Source organism: Hylobates moloch, unplaced genomic scaffold, assembly GCF_009828535.3.
Source record: "Hylobates moloch isolate HMO894 unplaced genomic scaffold, HMol_V3 SCAFFOLD_19, whole genome shotgun sequence".
Taxonomy (NCBI): domain Eukaryota; kingdom Metazoa; phylum Chordata; class Mammalia; order Primates; family Hylobatidae; genus Hylobates; species Hylobates moloch.
The window spans coordinates 3,912,185-3,928,596 of NW_026652294.1; the positions used below are offsets into that span (position 1 = coordinate 3,912,185).

The following is a 16,412-nucleotide window of genomic DNA, read 5'->3' on the forward strand; positions in this document are numbered from 1 at the left end:
CACTCCTGGCAGGCAGCTGCCGGAACCGCCTTGGGGAGGGTTTGGGTTTGTTCCTGGATGTCACCTTTCAGTGGCAGAGTATTTGGAGGAGGCACATGCTGCAGACAGCAGCAACATTCCTGTGAACTCTCTGTGGCAGCTCTTATGGGGACAGAACTTCAGACTGTTGGTGGCTGAGAGGGACTGCAGAGTCCCTGTTTAGAATCCCACCAGATGGTCCACAGCCTCCTGTGAATGTGTCCAGGGTGGGTGATTCTCCATTGTGCGCCCAGACCTGCCAATGTACTGCATCCTCTCTCCAGCCCTACCTACTTTGATCCTCTGGAATAGGATCGCAAAGCAGCTCTGCATTGTCTCAAAGCACAGTGCTCATGGGACGGCCGCCTTGCATTAGCCTGAGGTGGGAACACCTGGAAACTAGTAGCTGCCCCTTCATGGGCCCGGTGCCTTGTGGCCACCTGGACTGTTGACTGAGACACTGACTCACTGGATGAGTAGCTGTGGAGAGTCAGGAGAGGATACGGTAGGAAAAGGAATAAGAGGCAGGGGTTTTAAGACAAGGATGGTGAAAGGAAGCCCTTTGAACAGTTAAGTGTAGAAAAATTCCTGTTTCTTTAAGAAAGTTCCAGCATTTCATCACAGTGGATTATAATGCTCTTTAAAAAACACTAATGTTCAGACCTACTAGTTAGTGGCATAATAGAACATTTAGCCATACCTGGCTAAACATTTTATTTAAACTTTTTTTTTAAATTTCTGTGCATATGTAGTAGATGTCTGTATTTATGAGGTGCATGAGATGTTTTGATACAGGCATGCAATGTGAAATAACCACATCTTGGAGAATGGGGTATCCATCCCCTCAAGCATTTGTCCTTGGAGTTACAGACAATCTAGTTACACTCTTTTAAAGTTATTTTTCAATGTACAATTAAGTTATTATTGGCTGTAGTCCCCCTGTTGTGCTATCAAATAGCAGGTCTTCATTCTTTCTATTTGTTTATACCCAAGCCATCACTTGGTATTGATGTGAATCCCTCCAGTTCAGCGTTTCCCCCTGGCTCCCCTCACTCCAGTGTGGTGGGAGAGTGCAGGTTCCCTGGCGAGGCAGCACCACCCATACCCTCTGTGCACTATAGGTTTAAGAACACAGAAGCCATCGGGAACGAAGTGACCCGTCTCGTTCGGTTGGACCCGGGAGCCGTTAGTGATGTGCCTGAAGCGATCAAGGTAGTGTAGCCCACGTACCAGGGCCTGAGTTCAAACTGCATAAAATAGCACACTGCACCCAGAAATGCCTAAAACTAGAAATGAGACAAAAACAGCCACTTGGCAACTTCAGTGCTATTCATGATTTTTCTGATTTCTTGGGTTTTCTATTCCTTGTCTGTAGCATTTATTTTGTTTACAGTAGAAAAAAACGTAATGCACTTCACCCTAATTGCAGTTACATTGTTTTCCATAACACATCAGAAGCATCTTCTACATGGTTACCGATGCTTAGAAACATCACTTCTCATGGCCGTCCTTGTGTGGCCCATGGACCAGGTATCTCCAGAGGTCCTGGGACTGCCCAAGCCACAGCATCTCCCCACCTTCTCCACAGTTCCTGGTCACCTGGCACACCATCGACGCCGATGCTCCAGAGCTCAGCCATGTGCTGTGCTGGGCGCCCACAGACCCACCCACGGGCCTCTCCTACTTCTCCAGCATGTACCCGCCGCACCCTCTCACAGCGCAATACGGGGTGAAAGTCCTGCGGTCCTTCCCTCCGGTGAGCCCAGGGCCCTGCTGAGCTGGCCTCTGGTAGGACTGTGGGGAGGGGTCTTACCTGGTGAGAGGCACAGGCCCCACCATTGGCCATGAGGTCGCCCTGTTACATACTGGTCCTTTCCCTGTTTTTTGTTCAAGTAGTTGTAGAAGATGGATTTAGTTCTAATTCAAATGTGTTCTCTAGTTACATTTATTTTTTAACCTAGTGAGGTGTTTGAGTTAAAGACATAAAGTTAACTTGAGTTTGATTATGAGGTGGCGCGGCAGCTGTGCACACCCCACACGGCAGTGCAGCTGTGCCTTGGAACCCCACAGTGACCTCACCTGTAGAGGGTCCCTCACTCCTTGTGGGAGCCCAGGGAGCCCACGAGACAGCCATGATGATGGTGGAGAAGGGCCTCTGGAATATTCTAGAGTCTGACCCGCAGCAGACCATTTCCCTGAGGCAGCCTCCCCAGTGAGGAGCGCGAGGCCCTCCCGCCCACTGTAGAGCAGGAGCCTTGCTCCTTTTACCTGTTTCCTCTATTCCTGTGTTCTGAGCCATCAGTCATTTTGCCTGCCATCCTCTGGGCTTTCCCCAGTTTTCAGCCCTGCTGTGAGCAGAGCAGAAGCAGAGGCAGGGCCTGGGCCGTAGGGTTGGGTGGCTCTGCTCTCAGAAGTCATGGCCAACTCTGCTCCTCCTCCACAGGACGCCATCCTCTTCTACATCCCCCAGATTGTGCAGGCCCTCAGGTACGACAAGGTAAGCCTGCACCTGCATGGTCGTCCTCTTCACTCACAGAGTGTGTTCCACACCCAGCCTGTGCCCGGTCTGTCCCCAGCCCTCACAGGCTCCTCAGAGCCTCCTCAGGGGCAGGGCTGCCCAGCAGTCCCCTTGCTCCCCCTACCCCAGCCCCTGTGATTGTCCCTTGATACCCAGTGCTGTGCCAGGGGAAGCCATGTTCACCCACTGCCTCACCCTGAGGCCCAAGCATGCTCTGTGGAGCGAGCCGGTTCTGGGGCTGTTGCCAGCCTGGCTAGGTGGCCTGGCCAGGCTTCCCTCTCATCAGTGGGGTCCCCTCAAATCCCTGAATCCTGCCCTCTGCAGCCAGAAGTGGTGAGGAAGATTAACGAGGTGACATATGCATTAGTCTGCCAGGGCTGCGTAGCGAAGCACCACAGACTGGGCAGCTTAAATGTCCATTCTCAGAATTGTGGAGGCCAAAAAACAAAACAAACAAAAAAAACCATGAATTCTGGAGGCCAGAAGTCCAAGGTCAATGTTCGAACAGGGTTGTTTCCTTCTGAGGCCTGTCTCCGTGGCTTTATTTTTTTATTTTTTTATATTTTTTTTTTAAGAGACAGGGTCTCGCTCTGTCACTCAGGCTAGAGTGTAGTGGCGTGATCTCAGCTCACTGCAGCCTCAACCTCCTGGGCTCAAGCGATCCTTCCACCTCAGCACCTTCCCCACCACCCCTCCCAAGTAACTGGGATGACAGGCATGTGCCACCACGCCCAGCTAATTTTTGTATTTTTTGTAGAGATGGGGTTTTGCTATGTTGTCCCAGGCTAGTCTCAAACTCCTGAGCTCAGGCAATCTGCCCACCTCCGCCTCCAAAAGTGCTGGGATTATAGGCCTGAGCCAGTGTGCCTGTCTCCCTGGCTTATTGATAGCCATCTTCTCCCTGAGTCCTTACAGGGTCATCCTTTCGTGTGTGTCTGTGTCCTAATCTCTCCTTATAAGAACACCTGTCATACTAGATTAGGACCCACCCTATTGACCTCATTTTACCTTGATCACCTCTATAAAGACCCTATCTCCAAATACAGTACCATTCTGAGGTCCTATAACATATCAATTTGAGGGGACACAGTTCAGCCCATAACAGTATCCATGGACATAAAGTATTCAGCACAGGTCATGGCACAGAAAATATCCATGGGAATGACCACAGCCAGGAGCCCGAGCCTCCTGTGCCCTCATGCCAGCCCGCCCACTGCACCGTTTCTGAGTGCAGCTTGTCTGCCCTATTCCCCAACCCCAGGGCTGACCTCGTTTCCCTGGCTGAATTGGGCAGCAGACTCCATGTGTCTTGGCTGAGTCCTCACCACTCTTGGCCCACCTGTGGGCTGGCTGAGTGCCATGGCTGGGTGTCCCAGGGGCTAGCCTTAGAGTCTATAGACCAAAGTGCTTCTAGAACAGCAGCCAGCCTCTGCTGAAAGACTGAGTCCTGTGGAATCATTCACTGCCCTCACTAGGGAGTGCCACGCTCTCTGCACCTCTGAGTGGTGATATATGTGGAGCCACACTCACCAAGCCGGAGCCTTCACACTGGTGGCAACTTACAGGCCTGTCATGAGGCACCTTCTCTTCAGGGACCTGTTTTCTTCCCCCGGCTCCCCTCCCACATTATTTTCCCTTGACTGCTTGGCTCTCTGCTTGCATACAGGCCTAGCATAAGGGTTAGATCCAGAGGCAGTGGGGAGGGGAGCCAGTACCCAGGGCCTCCGTGTGAACTCTTGGTGGTGGCTACCAGAGAAAGGCCGCCTGAAAGGATTCTTCTGTGTGTGGTTGTACCAACTCAGGACTCAGCGAGTTTCACTGGTTTCTTTCTTGCTTTCCATTTTTAGGGAATTTTGTTGTTTTAGGGAATTTTTTTTTTGTTGTTGTTGTTGTTTTGTTTAGAGTCTCGCTCTGTTGCCCAGGCTGGAGTGCAGTGGCATTCTCGGCTCCTTGCAGCCTCTGCCTCCCAGATTCAAGCAGTTCTCCTGCCTCAGCCTCCCAAGTAGCTGGGATTGAAGGTGCATGCCACCATGCCCGGCTTATTTTTTGTATTTTTAGTAGTGATGGGGTTTCACCATGTTGGCCAGGCTGGTCTCAAACTCCTGACCTCAGGTGATTCACCTGCCTTGGCCTCCCATAGTGCTAGGATTACAGGTGTGAGCCACCACACTCAGCCAGAATTTTTTTTTTTTTTTTTTTTAGACAGTTTCGCTCTTGTTGCCCAGGCTGGAGTACAATGGCATGATCTCAGCTCACTACAACCTCCGCCTCCCAGGTTCAAGCACTTCTCCTGCCTCAGCCTCCCAAGCAGCTGGGATTACAGGCATGTGCCACCACACCTGGTTAATTTTTTTAATTAATTAATTAATGGCTAGGCGCAGTGGCTCACGCCTGTAATCCCAGCACTTTGGGAGGATGAGGCGGGTGGATCACGAGGTCAGGAGATCAAGACCATACTGGCTAACAGGGGGAAACCCTGTCTCTACTAAAAATACAAAATATTAGCTGGGCATGATGGCAGGAGCCCGTAGTCCCAGCTACTCGGGAGGCTGAGGCAGGAGAATGGCGTGAACCCAGGAGGCAGAGCTTGCAGTGAGCCGAGATCATGCCACTGCACTCTAGCCTGGGCTACACAGCGAGACTCTGTCTCAAAAAAATAATAAATATTTATTTATTTATTGAGACAGAGTCTTTGTTGCCCAGGCTGGAGTGCAGTGGCACGATCATGGCTCACTGCAGCCTCCACCTCCCAGGTTCAAGTGATTTTCCTGCCCCAGCATCCCAAGTAGCTAGGATTACAAGCGTGCACCACCACGCCCAGCTAATTTTTGTATTTTTAGTAGAGATGGGGTTTCACCATGTTTGCCAGACTGGTCTCGAACTCCTAACCTCAGGTGATCCACCTGCCTCGGCCTCCCAAAGTGCTGGGATTACGGGCGTGAGCCACCATACCTGGCCTGTTTTTTGTATTTAATAGAGATGAGGTTTCACCATGTTGGTCAGGCTGGTCTCGAACTCCTAACCTCAGGTGATCCACCTGCCTCGGCCTCCCAAAGTGCTAGGATTACAGGCGTGCGCCACCATGCCGAGCCTGGAATATTTTTTAAGTTTAAAAAAATTTATATCACTTGTGGCAGTACAAATGTATATACATATTTGTTTATACTTTTATAAAAAAAAAAAAGGAACAGTAGGCCAGGCGCGGTGGCTCACGCTTGTAATCCCAGCACTTTGGGAAGCTGAGGTGGGTGGATCACGAGGTCAGGAGGTCGAGACCATACTGGCTAACACAGTGAAACACCGTCTCTACTAAAAATACAAAAAAAAATTAGCCAGGCATGCTGGCGGGCACCTGTAGTCCCAGCTACTCGGGAGGCTGAGGCAGGAGAATGGTGTGAACCCGGGAGGCGGAGCTTGCAGTGAGCTGAGATTGCACCACTGCACTCCACCCTGGGTGACAGAGCGAGACTCTGTCTCAAAAAAGAAAGCAACAGTAAATCAAAAGTTAATAAAAATGGCCAAAGAGAGAGAGAACAGGATGCAAGTGGCAGATATGTACCATATTTAATAATTTTGACTTTGGAACTCTGTCAGTGTTTATAATTAAAAAGCAAACACATTTAAAAACACTACACATTGAACATTCATAGTTTGTCTTTAGATCCATTTGCTGGGTTAGAATTCGGAAACCCAAATCGAGGACTTCTGCCTGTGTGGTAAGACCACCCCCCACTCACCCAGGTCAAAAATGTCCATCCAAGGGACACTTCACCAGATCAGTGGCCATAGACTCCAGGAGGCTGCCCAGAAAGGCCAGCTCATCTTTTTAAACCTAGGGCATGGAATTAAAACTGGAGTCTCAAAACTTAATGGCTCTAGGAACAAAAAAAAAAAAAAATTTTTTTTAATTAAAAAGAAAAACTGGAGTTACTACTATGAGTGGCAGAAAATGACCAAGAAGGAAGAGGAGGAGAGGTCCTTAGGATGGTGACCATAGTTGTGTATATTAGTCCATTTTCACACTGCTATAAAGAACTTCCTGGCCAGGTGCGGTGGCTCACGCCTGTAATTCCAGCACTTTGGGAGGTCGAGGGGGGTGGATCACCTGAGGTGAGGAGTTCAAGACCAGCCTGACCAACATGGCAAAACCCCGTCTCTACTAAAAAATACGAAAATTAGCCAGATGTGGTGGCATGCGCCTGTAATCCCAGCTGCTCGGGAGGCTGAGGCAGGAGAATCGCTTGAACCTGGGAGGTGGAGGTTGCAGTGAGCTGAGATTATACCACTGCACTACAGCCTGGGTGACAGAGCGAGACTCTGTCTCAAAAACAAATAAACAAAAAAACTTCCCGAGACTGGGTAATTTATAAAGGAGGCTTAATTGACTCACAGTTCCACATGGCTGGGGAGGCCTCAGGAAACAGAATCATGGTGGAAGGGGAAGTAGGTCCATCTTACCTGGCAGCAAGCAAAAGAGCAAGTGTGTGTGTAGGAGGAACTGTCAAACATTTATAACACCATCAGATCTCCTGTGAACTCATTCGCTGTCATGAGATCAACATGGGGGAACCGCCCCCATGATCCAGTCACCTCCCACCAGGTCTCTTCCTCAACACCTGAGGATTACAATTCAAGATGAGATTTGGGTGGGGACACAAAGCCTAATCGTATCAATGTGTCAACTTGTGGAGGAGGTATCTCTGCATGTTTCTGGAACCTGTCTGTCACTTTGGAACATTGTTCTAAACAACCAGCTCACAAGTGAGTTTTTAGTACCCAGCCTGCTTTTTCTCATACTTGACAACCCCAGAAATTGGTTTGAGAGTTGTGCTTCTTAAACCCATGGGAAGACACAAAGGAGACAAAGGCTGACTGTAGCCCTCTTTGCAACCCTGCCCCCCAGGTCCCAGCCACCAGCCAGCTGGAACTTGGCCTGGCCACCAGCTGGACTCACCACCAATCCTGGAGAGCTTGTCTACACCACTAGAACCACTGGGCCTCACCCTTGCCTGACCTACCAAGTGCCGGGAGTCAGCAGCTGCTGACAAGGCCCTCCTCGTGGAGAGGGCCCTCTGAGCCTCACTGACAGGGATCTTGCTCTCCTGCAGATGGGCTATGTGCGGGAGTATATTCTGTGGGCAGCGTCTAAATCTCAGCTTCTGGCGCACCAGTTCATCTGGAACATGAAGACTAACATTTATCTAGATGAAGAGGGCCACCAGAAAGACCGTGAGTATTTTGTCCTCCCACAGGCCTCACTTCCTGGCTTCAGTGCACTGCCAAGCACCTTCTGCAGCCCCCAGGGCTCTCCCCAGCCTGCACTGCCCCAGCTCACTGACCCCTCCACTCCCACCCTTTGCTGGGGCACTTCTCACCTTTCGGCACACAGGGGAGCAGGACCCCTCCTTCATGACGCCTTTGCTAACCTGCTGTCCGATGTCACCCTGCACTCCCAAGTGCGAGTGAGACCCTTCTGCTCCAATGGCTGCTTCTCCAGAGTCTCCATGGTCAACACAACTGTGACTGCATGTGAGGAAGGGGCCTGCAGCCCAGGGCAGCGGTTCCCAAATAGCACACCCTCGGGACCCCTGCACTGTCAGAAATGTTTATTGAGGTCCTCAAAGAGCGCTGTTTAACGTGAGCATTAGCTGTCAATGTTAACGAGGATTAGAGATTAAGACAGAATTTCAGAAAATGTAAGCCCATTCATTACATGTTAATATAAATAACATCTTTTTGGGAAAATAACTTTCCCCAAAAAACTCAAAAATGAGCCAAAAGAGTGGCATTTCCTTGTAGAAGACGGCTGGATTCTCATTCTCGTTCTGCTTCTGCAGTTGATCTGTTGCAGTGTTGTTTCAGTTGAAGTGAATGTAGTTGAAAAGGGAAGTTGTATGTTAGTAGTCTCTCAGGTCATTGTGGAGATCCTTTTTGATACTGCATCACACTTGAGAAGTGGTAGTTTTTGTTTTCTTTTTTTAGAGGCAGAGTCCCTCTCCCAGGCAGGAGTGCAGTGGTGCAATCACGGCTCACTGCAGCCTTGACCACCTGGGCTTAAGCGATCCTCCTGCCTCATCCTCCCAAGTAGCTGAGACTATAAGTGCACACCACCATGACTGGCTAATTTTTAATTTTTTGTAGCTCAGCCTAGCTTCTTAATGATTACTTGCAGGCCAGATATGGTGGCTCACGCTTGTAATCCCAACACTTTGGGAGGCCAAGGCAGGAGGATCGCCCAAAAAAAGGTTAATTGCAGTGTGGCATCTTAAACTTCTCATGCTGTGTTTTGTTCAAGTCTGTTTACGTCGCACCTGGACCTAGGAAAGCTTTTATAACATCAAACAGTGGGCATTTATAAAATACAGGCCAGTGAGTTATGCACATCTTTCAAAGGTTGATGCATTTCTTTGTACAGTGTGGAAAAATCATATTTATTCACATGCTGCCAGTCTTATCAGAAAGGGTTTTTGTTTTTTTTTTTGAGACAGAGTCTTGATTAGTCGCCCAGGCTGGAGTGCAGTGGCGCGATCTCTGCTCACTGCAAGCTCCGCCTCCCGGGTTCACGCCATTCTCCTGCCTCAGCCTCCCGAGTAGTTGGGACTACAGGCGCCCACCACCACGCCTGGCTAATTTTTTTGTATTTTTAGTAGAGACGGGGTTTCACCATGTTAGCCAGGATGGTCTCAATTTCCTGACCTTGTGATCCACCCACCTCAGCCTCCCAAAGTGCTGAGATTACAGGCATGAGCCACTGCGCCCGGCCCAGAAAGGGTTTTTAAGGGAAGCTGTTGAGCTCACAGCAGCAGATCCAAGTTTTCCAAAAAAATGTTTCAGTTCCTTTGAGTGGAAGATTTATTTTTTGTTCATTTTCAGGAAAACACCTGCCACATCCCTAAGTCTGAATAACTATATTTTGTCTGTCAGTCATTTTTTCAAGTAAAAACAAAGGTCTGTGAGAAAGGTTAGTCCAGGCTCCAAAATCAGACAAGCTCCAGGTGTTTCTCAGGACAGCGCCTGCCTTAGATGCGGTAAGAGTGCTTCATGCACATCCCGTTTCATCACAAAGGATACTTTAAAAGCCAGGTGTGGTGATGCGCACCTTTAGTCCCACCTACTAGCTGTAGTCCCAGCAACTCAGGTGACTGAGACAAGAGGATTTCTTGAGCCCAGGAATTTAAATTCAGCCTGGGATTTGAATAGTGAGAGGCATTATTTAATAGAACCCCGCCCACCATGTACCTCTATTTAAAAAAAAAAAAAAAAAAAAAGACGTATTCAGGATAGAGTTTAATAAGAATTAGTTTTCATTGCTTCACCTGTGACATTCATAAATGACACGGGCTTTTTTCTTCCTACGTGTGTAGCGTGTGCAGCAGTGAGGATTCCACACCCACTTGTGCACTTGGCCCCTGCCTTGAGCTCTGCTTAGGCACCAGCAGCTTTTCCCAGCAGCGTCGGCTGTGTCAACACAGCAACAGGGGCGCACGGCAGCTGTTATGGTCTCACCGAGCTTGCAGAGCACACTCTGGGCACCGCCAGTCTGGGGCCTGGGAAACAGCGCTGGTATTCCTGAGGGGCCTCTGCCACAGCCACAGAGGCTCAGCCTCTTTGTTTCCTTGGCAGCTGACATCGGTGACCTCCTGGAGCAGTTAGTAGAGGAGATCACAGGCTCCTTGTCGGGCCCAGCGAAGGACTTTTACCAGCGAGAGTTTGATTTCTTTAACAAGATCACCAACGTATCGGCTATCATCAAGTAAGTGCAGTGCTTTGGAAACCACCTTCTGGGATGTCTCGTTCCAGTCCCTGCAGCTTAACAGAATTGCCTGGGAAGCTTTAAAAATACCCATGCCTGGCCCCAACCAGATGAATGAGAGTCTCTAGCAGCGGGGCCACTGCTGGTTCTGATGGACAGCCAGGGTGGGTGGGGAAGCACTGCTTGGGGTGAGTCAAGGCTCTTGAAGGTATGGCAGAATGCACGGCCACGCCGGTTTCAGGAAACACAGCTTAGTTTCATTCCTGATGTTTTTGGAATTTAGCACTTGGCTCCACAATTTGAGGCTACCCTGCCCTCTCTACACTCTGAAGGATCGATCCTCATGGTGTCAGGAAAACCAGACTGCCTTTGCAGCTCCTGTCATCGTTCTCCTAGACCTTCCATTCATGTGGACGTGACACCATCCTTGGATGTTGATGGCTTTGTGCATTCATAAGGGATGAAACCCTGGAGTCATCAATGCTGGGCACGCTGGCCGGGCTGTCTCCAGTGCTTACATTGCTCTGACCTTGGTCACTTTGAGGCCCTTTTCTGGGCTGGGTGCTGAGAATAGCAGTGCTGGCAGCTTCTAACCCATGAGATGAAGGATGGGAGCTAGTGTTTCCTGGGCGGCAGCAGGTGGCAGGCACTACCCCCACCACCGCCAGCCACACACCCCCACACACAGCAGGGGCAGAGCCTGCCAGAAAACAGCCCCTCGGGGGCTGTCGGGGATTCTCCATGAGGAATTCAGGGCAAGAATCGCTGCCAGTGGTGCCTGGCTGCGCTAGGAGCAGCTAGAGCTGGGAAGAGAGGGACAGAGAGGGCAATCCAGGCAGGAGGGGCCCTGGGCTGTCCCCCAGCAGCCAGTTCCTCCAGGAGACAAAGCAAGAATTTCTTTCCTGTTTCTCAGGCCCTACCCTAAAGGCGACGAGAGAAAGAAGGCTTGTCTGTCGGCCCTGTCTGAAGTAAAGGTGCAGCCGGGTGAGCAGGTGGCTTCTGGAGGCTCAGACCAACCTCTTCCTGCAGGAGGGCGGCGGGGCGTGAAGGCTGCTGCCCTCTCCAGGCACTGCAGGGTGTGGACATAGTGGCTTGGCCAGCCCCACACCTGCTTGGGCCCACAGTGCCTGGTGCCCAAGGACCCCAGCCCCTCCCCAGAATCTGCCGCTAGTTAGCAGGAGCTGCTTGTCAGTGGGTGCCCTTCATCTTCCTTGCTGCTTGCTGTTTTTCTGGAGGCTGACACTGGCCTCAGTAGCTGTTACTCTAGAAGAGGGTTCCTGGGCTCCAACATTACAGGAGCAGGTCACACAGACGAGGGGATGGCAGGCCCAGTGTGGGACAGCTCAGGTGTGCTGGGACCCATCAGCACCACCCCCCGCCTCCATGGGAAGTCGCTCCTGGGTGCCTGTGGCTGTGGCCACATGGGAATTCAAGCCCAGTGTGGTTAAGGCTGAGCTTTTCAAGAGAAGATGGAAATCCAGACTTCACTGGGCAGCTCTCTCTCCATTTCTTTTTTTTTTTTTTTGAGATGGAGTCTCGCTCTGTCGCCTCAGCCTCCCGAGTAGCTGGGACTACAGGCGCCCGCCACCACACCCGGCTAATTTTTTTGTATTTTTAGTAGAGACGGGGTTTCACCGTGTTAGCCAGGATGATCTCGATCTCCTGGCCTTGTGATCCGCCTGATTCAGCCTCCCAAAGTGCTGGGATTACAGGCATGAGCCACCGTGCCCGGCCTCTCTCTGCATTTCTAACTGTTGGCACAAACTTGTCTTCCAAACTCTGTCTGTCCTGTGCAGATGTTCACAGCGGCTGGTCTCAGCTGTGGAGTGCCCTGCAGGACCCCAGTTTAACCATTTCTTCCCAACACATTGTGTTGAGCTCACACAACAGCTCGGCTTCTCAGAGAGGGCAGGACATGTATGCAGGGCCTCTGTTCCCGCGTCGGGAAGGCCACAATTGCTGGGGAGGGGCAAAAAGAGCTGGAAGCATTGTACTGCAAGGGGCATGCACAGAAGTCCCCAGCCCCTGGCTCTAGATGGTGTTGGCTGAGTCTTGTCCCAGAGGTCAGGGAAGCCAGCAGGGCTCTAGCAGGAGAGCACAGAGGGGCCTGAGTGTGAGCCACAGCCTGGAGCAGGCAGAAGGGCAGGTGAGGAAGAGGAGGAGATGGCATGCCCCCCTCTCCCTGTACCCCACAGCAAGGCCAAGCTTGGCTCCCCTCAAAGCCCACCTCCCAAGGCTCAAGGAGCACACATCCCCCTTGGGGACTGGCAGTTCCTTGGCCAGAAACAGGCTTTCCCTTGTCCTCTTATTTCACACATTTACTGAGCACTCACTGAGAAAGGGGAGCCTGGGCCGGGCGCAGTGGCTCACGCCTGTAATCCCAGCACTTTGGGAGGCCGAGGCGGGCAGATCATGAGGTCAGGAGATCGAGACCATCCTGGCTAACACAGTGAAACCCTGTCTCTACTAAAAATACAAAAAAATTAGCTGGGTGTGGTGGCGGGCGCCTGTAGTCCCAGCTACTCAGGAGGCTGAGGCAGGAGAATGGCGTGAACCCGGGAGGTGGAGCTTGCAGTGAGCCAAGATTGCACCACTGCACTCCAGCCTGGATGACAGTGCAAGACTTGGTCTCAAAAAAAAAAAAAAAATTAACCAGGCATGGTGGCGTGTGCCTGTAATCCCAGCTACTTGGGAGGCTGAGGCACAAGAATCACTTGAACCCAGGAGGTGGAGGTTGCAGTGAGCTGAGATTGCACCACTGCACTCCAGCCTGGGTGACAGAGTGAGACTGTCTCAAAAAAGCAAAAACAAGAAAAGAAAAGGCATGACAGTAGGTATTGTGGCTGTTAAAAAGATGAGTAAGACATGGTCCCTGAGCTGAAGAAGCTTGAACTCAGAGAGATATAAAATAAGCATAAAGAAACAATGTTGGCCAGGCGCAGTGGCTCACGCCTTAATCCCAGCACTTTGGGAGGCCAAGGCGGGTGGATCACCTGAGGTAAGGAGTTCCAGACCAGCCTGGCCAACATGGTGAAACCCCGTCTCAACTAAAAGTACACAAATTAGCCAGGCGCAGTGGCAGGCGCCTGTAATCCCAGCTACTCGGGAGGCTGAGGCAGGAGAATCACTTGAACCTGGGAGGCGGAGGTTGCAGTGAGCCAAGATGGCACCACTGCATTCCAGCCTGGGCGACAGAGTGAGACTCTACCCAAAAAAAAAAGGGGGGGACTCCAAGAATGGAGGGCTGTTCAGAGGGTTGCTCAGGCAGGTGGAGGCAGGACAGGCCTCACACGCACCCCCAAAAGCAGTAGGGCTGTATCCGTGAGGATGGGGCTCAGTGCTCCTCCAGGAAGAGCATTTCCCAGAAGGTGCAGACTCATTTGGTCGATGGCTGGAAGAGTCGAAGAGTCAAGGAGGATGGACCCTTAGCAGCCACAGAATAATAAGTTAGTGGTGCCCTGGACAAGGACCAGAGGCCCCTCCACAGGAGTGGGGTGTGCCTGCAGGGTGGACACGCATGTAACATCCGTATTGGAAACTGACTCTGGCCTCACCTGTGGTGACACATGCACACTCTGTGACTGCCTCTGTCCCTGCACAGGCTGCTACCTGCCCAGCAACCCCGAGGCCATCGTGCTGGACATCGACTACAAGTCTGGGACCCCGATGCAGAGGTGGGCGCCTCGCCCTGCCCATCCCCCGCTTCCACAGCGTCCACGTATGGAGTTTTTCTCGGCTGCATCATGGGTGCCACATTCTTTTTGTTGTTTTCAGTGCTGCAAAAGCCCCGTATCTGGCCAAGTTCAAGGTGAAGCGATGTGGAGTTAGTGAACTTGAAAAAGAAGGTCAGTAAAGAACCCTGACTTTGTTTGGGAGCTCAGTGCTTTTCCTTGCTAATGCCAGTTTCTTTTGGCATGTGTTTAATTTAGTACAGCTCTCCATAAAAGATAATGTCTGTCCATCTGTGTGCCCTCAGTCAGACCCCTCATTGGGGGATGACATGGAGCTCAAGCGCAGTGACAGATGTGCCACCCCTAGAGGTCTGTCTGCCGTGAGTCAGCTGGCATACTCCAGCAGGCTCCTTCCTGAGGCTGAGGGGCCTGGGGCCGTTGTGGGGTGTTAGTTTCCCAGGGCTACTGTACAGACGATCTCGGTTCTGGAGGCTGGAGTCCATCATCAGGGCCGTGCCCCCTCTGAAGGCTCTGGGCAGGTCACACCTTGCCTCCTCAGCTTCTGGTGGTGTTGCCAGCAGTCCTGGGCACACCTTGGCCTGCAGATGCTCCACTCCCATCTCCGCCTCCCTCTTCACATGATGATCTCCCTTGAAGGACATCAGTCATTGGATTAGGGACTGTCCTAATCCACTGTGACCTTGTCTTAATTACATCTGCAAAGACCCTGTTTCCAAATAAGGACACATTCTAAGGTTTGGGGTGAACATGAATTTTAGGGAGACACTCTTCAACCCAGTACAGACGGTGTGGCCAGCTGTGGAGAGGGGGCTGCCACCCCTTGCAGGGACCTGCCTCCCGTGGCCATGTCCACACACTGGCCCCGAGCCCTCCCAGGACCCCAGTGGATAGACATATTCCTCCTGCCCCCCAGCTCACAGCACCCAACACTGACCCAGGCACACCTGGGTCTTCACTGCAGATGAAATGGAGCTCTGTTTTTAGTTCCATTTAAGCCTAAATGTTCTTAGACTCCGACCCTGGATTCCACCTGCTATTCCAAGGCTTTCCTTGGGCCCTGCTGGGCTCCTTCTTGGCCCCCTTGGGGCTTTGAAGAAGTGATCCCCAAGATTGCTGGGGTTCCTTTCAGGCATGTGAGAGGACTCATCCCTGGCCCCCTCAGAGAGCTTCTCACTGCCTACAGGCTAACAGCGGCCTCTCTCCCTGCGGGCAGGTCTGCGGTGCCGCTCAGACTCCGAGGATGAGTGCGGCACGCAGGAGGCCGACGGCCAGAAGATCTCCTGGCAGGCAGCCATCTTCAAAGTGGGAGACGACTGCCGGCAGGTAAGCAGGGTCAGGCCTCAGGTAGGCTTGGGGACTGGGCTTGCTGCTCCCCAAGGCTCTGGGCCCACCAGAGTCCAATCTGACATGCAGAAATGTGATTCTTTTCCTCCTCTTATATGGTTCAGGTGCCACGGGGTAAATTAGGGCTTCTGCAAAACCCAGAGGCCTCTCCTTCCAGCCCCTTTCCCACTGTCCCCCTCATGCCAGTACCCACCTGAGGGAACTGCCCAGGGGTTGGGTGCCTTATCTCACACACCCCACCAGACAGCTCATCCTCATGCTCAGCCCAGGGCCTGGTGGTCCCAGCAGCCTGAGTCCAGCCCCCAGTGGTCAGAAAGCAAGGCCTTCCAGACTCTTGCTTGGCTGTGGTCTCCCCACCTCACTCCATCTCTGGGTGCTCGGCTTTTGCCCTGCATGGGCCAGAAGAGCTGCTGGGTGCAAGAAGGCCAGCTGACCACATCCCACGCCTCCCGGCTTCCCAGGACATGCTGGCCCTGCAGATCATCGACCTCTTCAAGAACATCTTCCAGCTGGTCGGCCTGGACCTCTTTGTTTTTCCCTACCGCGTGGTGGCCACTGCCCCTGGGGTAAGTTCCCTGAGTGGAGCCAGTAGGGCAGCCCTGGGCACCTCGCACCCGGCGGGCCTCAGAACTGGCCTTTCCTCCTAGTGCGGGGTGATCGAGTGCATCCCCGACTGCACCTCCCGGGACCAGCTGGGCCGCCAGACAGACTTCGGCATGTACGACTACTTCACACGCCAGTACGGGGATGAGTCTACCCTGGCCTTCCAGCAGGTAGCCACGGTGGCCACAGCCCGGGGGAGGTCGTGTGCGCTCCACCCCACCCCAGCCACCCATACACAGCCTCCACCCACACCCTGTTCTCCTCAGTCATCCTTTGTTAAGGGTTAAAACCAGGGCACCTGGGCCGGGCACGGTGGCTCACGCCTGTAATCCTAGCACTTTGGGAGGCCGAGGCGGGCGGATCACGAGGTCAAGAGATCGAAACCATCCTGGCCAAAATGGTGAACCCTGTCTCTACTAAAAATACAAAAATTAGCTGGGCGTAGTGGCACGCGCCTGCAGTCCCAGCTACTCAGGAGGCTGAG

At 52.2% G+C, this 16,412-nt stretch overlaps 1 protein-coding gene across 2 annotated transcripts in view; it reads left to right on the top strand.

Moving 5' to 3' along the window:
- PI4KA (phosphatidylinositol 4-kinase alpha) overlaps positions 1-16,412 on the top strand; it is a 150,230-nt gene that overhangs the window by 129,153 nt on the left and 4,665 nt on the right. Inside the window, exons 40-50 of one of the 2 annotated variants that reach the window (XM_032139259.2) lie at positions 1,140-1,230; positions 1,607-1,774; positions 2,462-2,515; positions 7,645-7,765; positions 10,160-10,289; positions 11,203-11,273; positions 13,891-13,963; positions 14,064-14,134; positions 15,195-15,304; positions 15,787-15,891; positions 15,973-16,098. In XM_032139259.2, the coding sequence (XP_031995150.2) occupies positions 1,140-1,230; positions 1,607-1,774; positions 2,462-2,515; positions 7,645-7,765; positions 10,160-10,289; positions 11,203-11,273; positions 13,891-13,963; positions 14,064-14,134; positions 15,195-15,304; positions 15,787-15,891; positions 15,973-16,098 (1,120 nt within the window). Of the gene's footprint in view, positions 1-1,139; positions 1,231-1,606; positions 1,775-2,461; positions 2,516-7,644; positions 7,766-9,900; positions 10,135-10,159; positions 10,290-11,202; positions 11,274-13,890; positions 13,964-14,063; positions 14,135-15,194; positions 15,305-15,786; positions 15,892-15,972; positions 16,099-16,412 lie in introns of those variants that run through there. The other variant, XM_032139260.2, reaches the window with a different exon arrangement.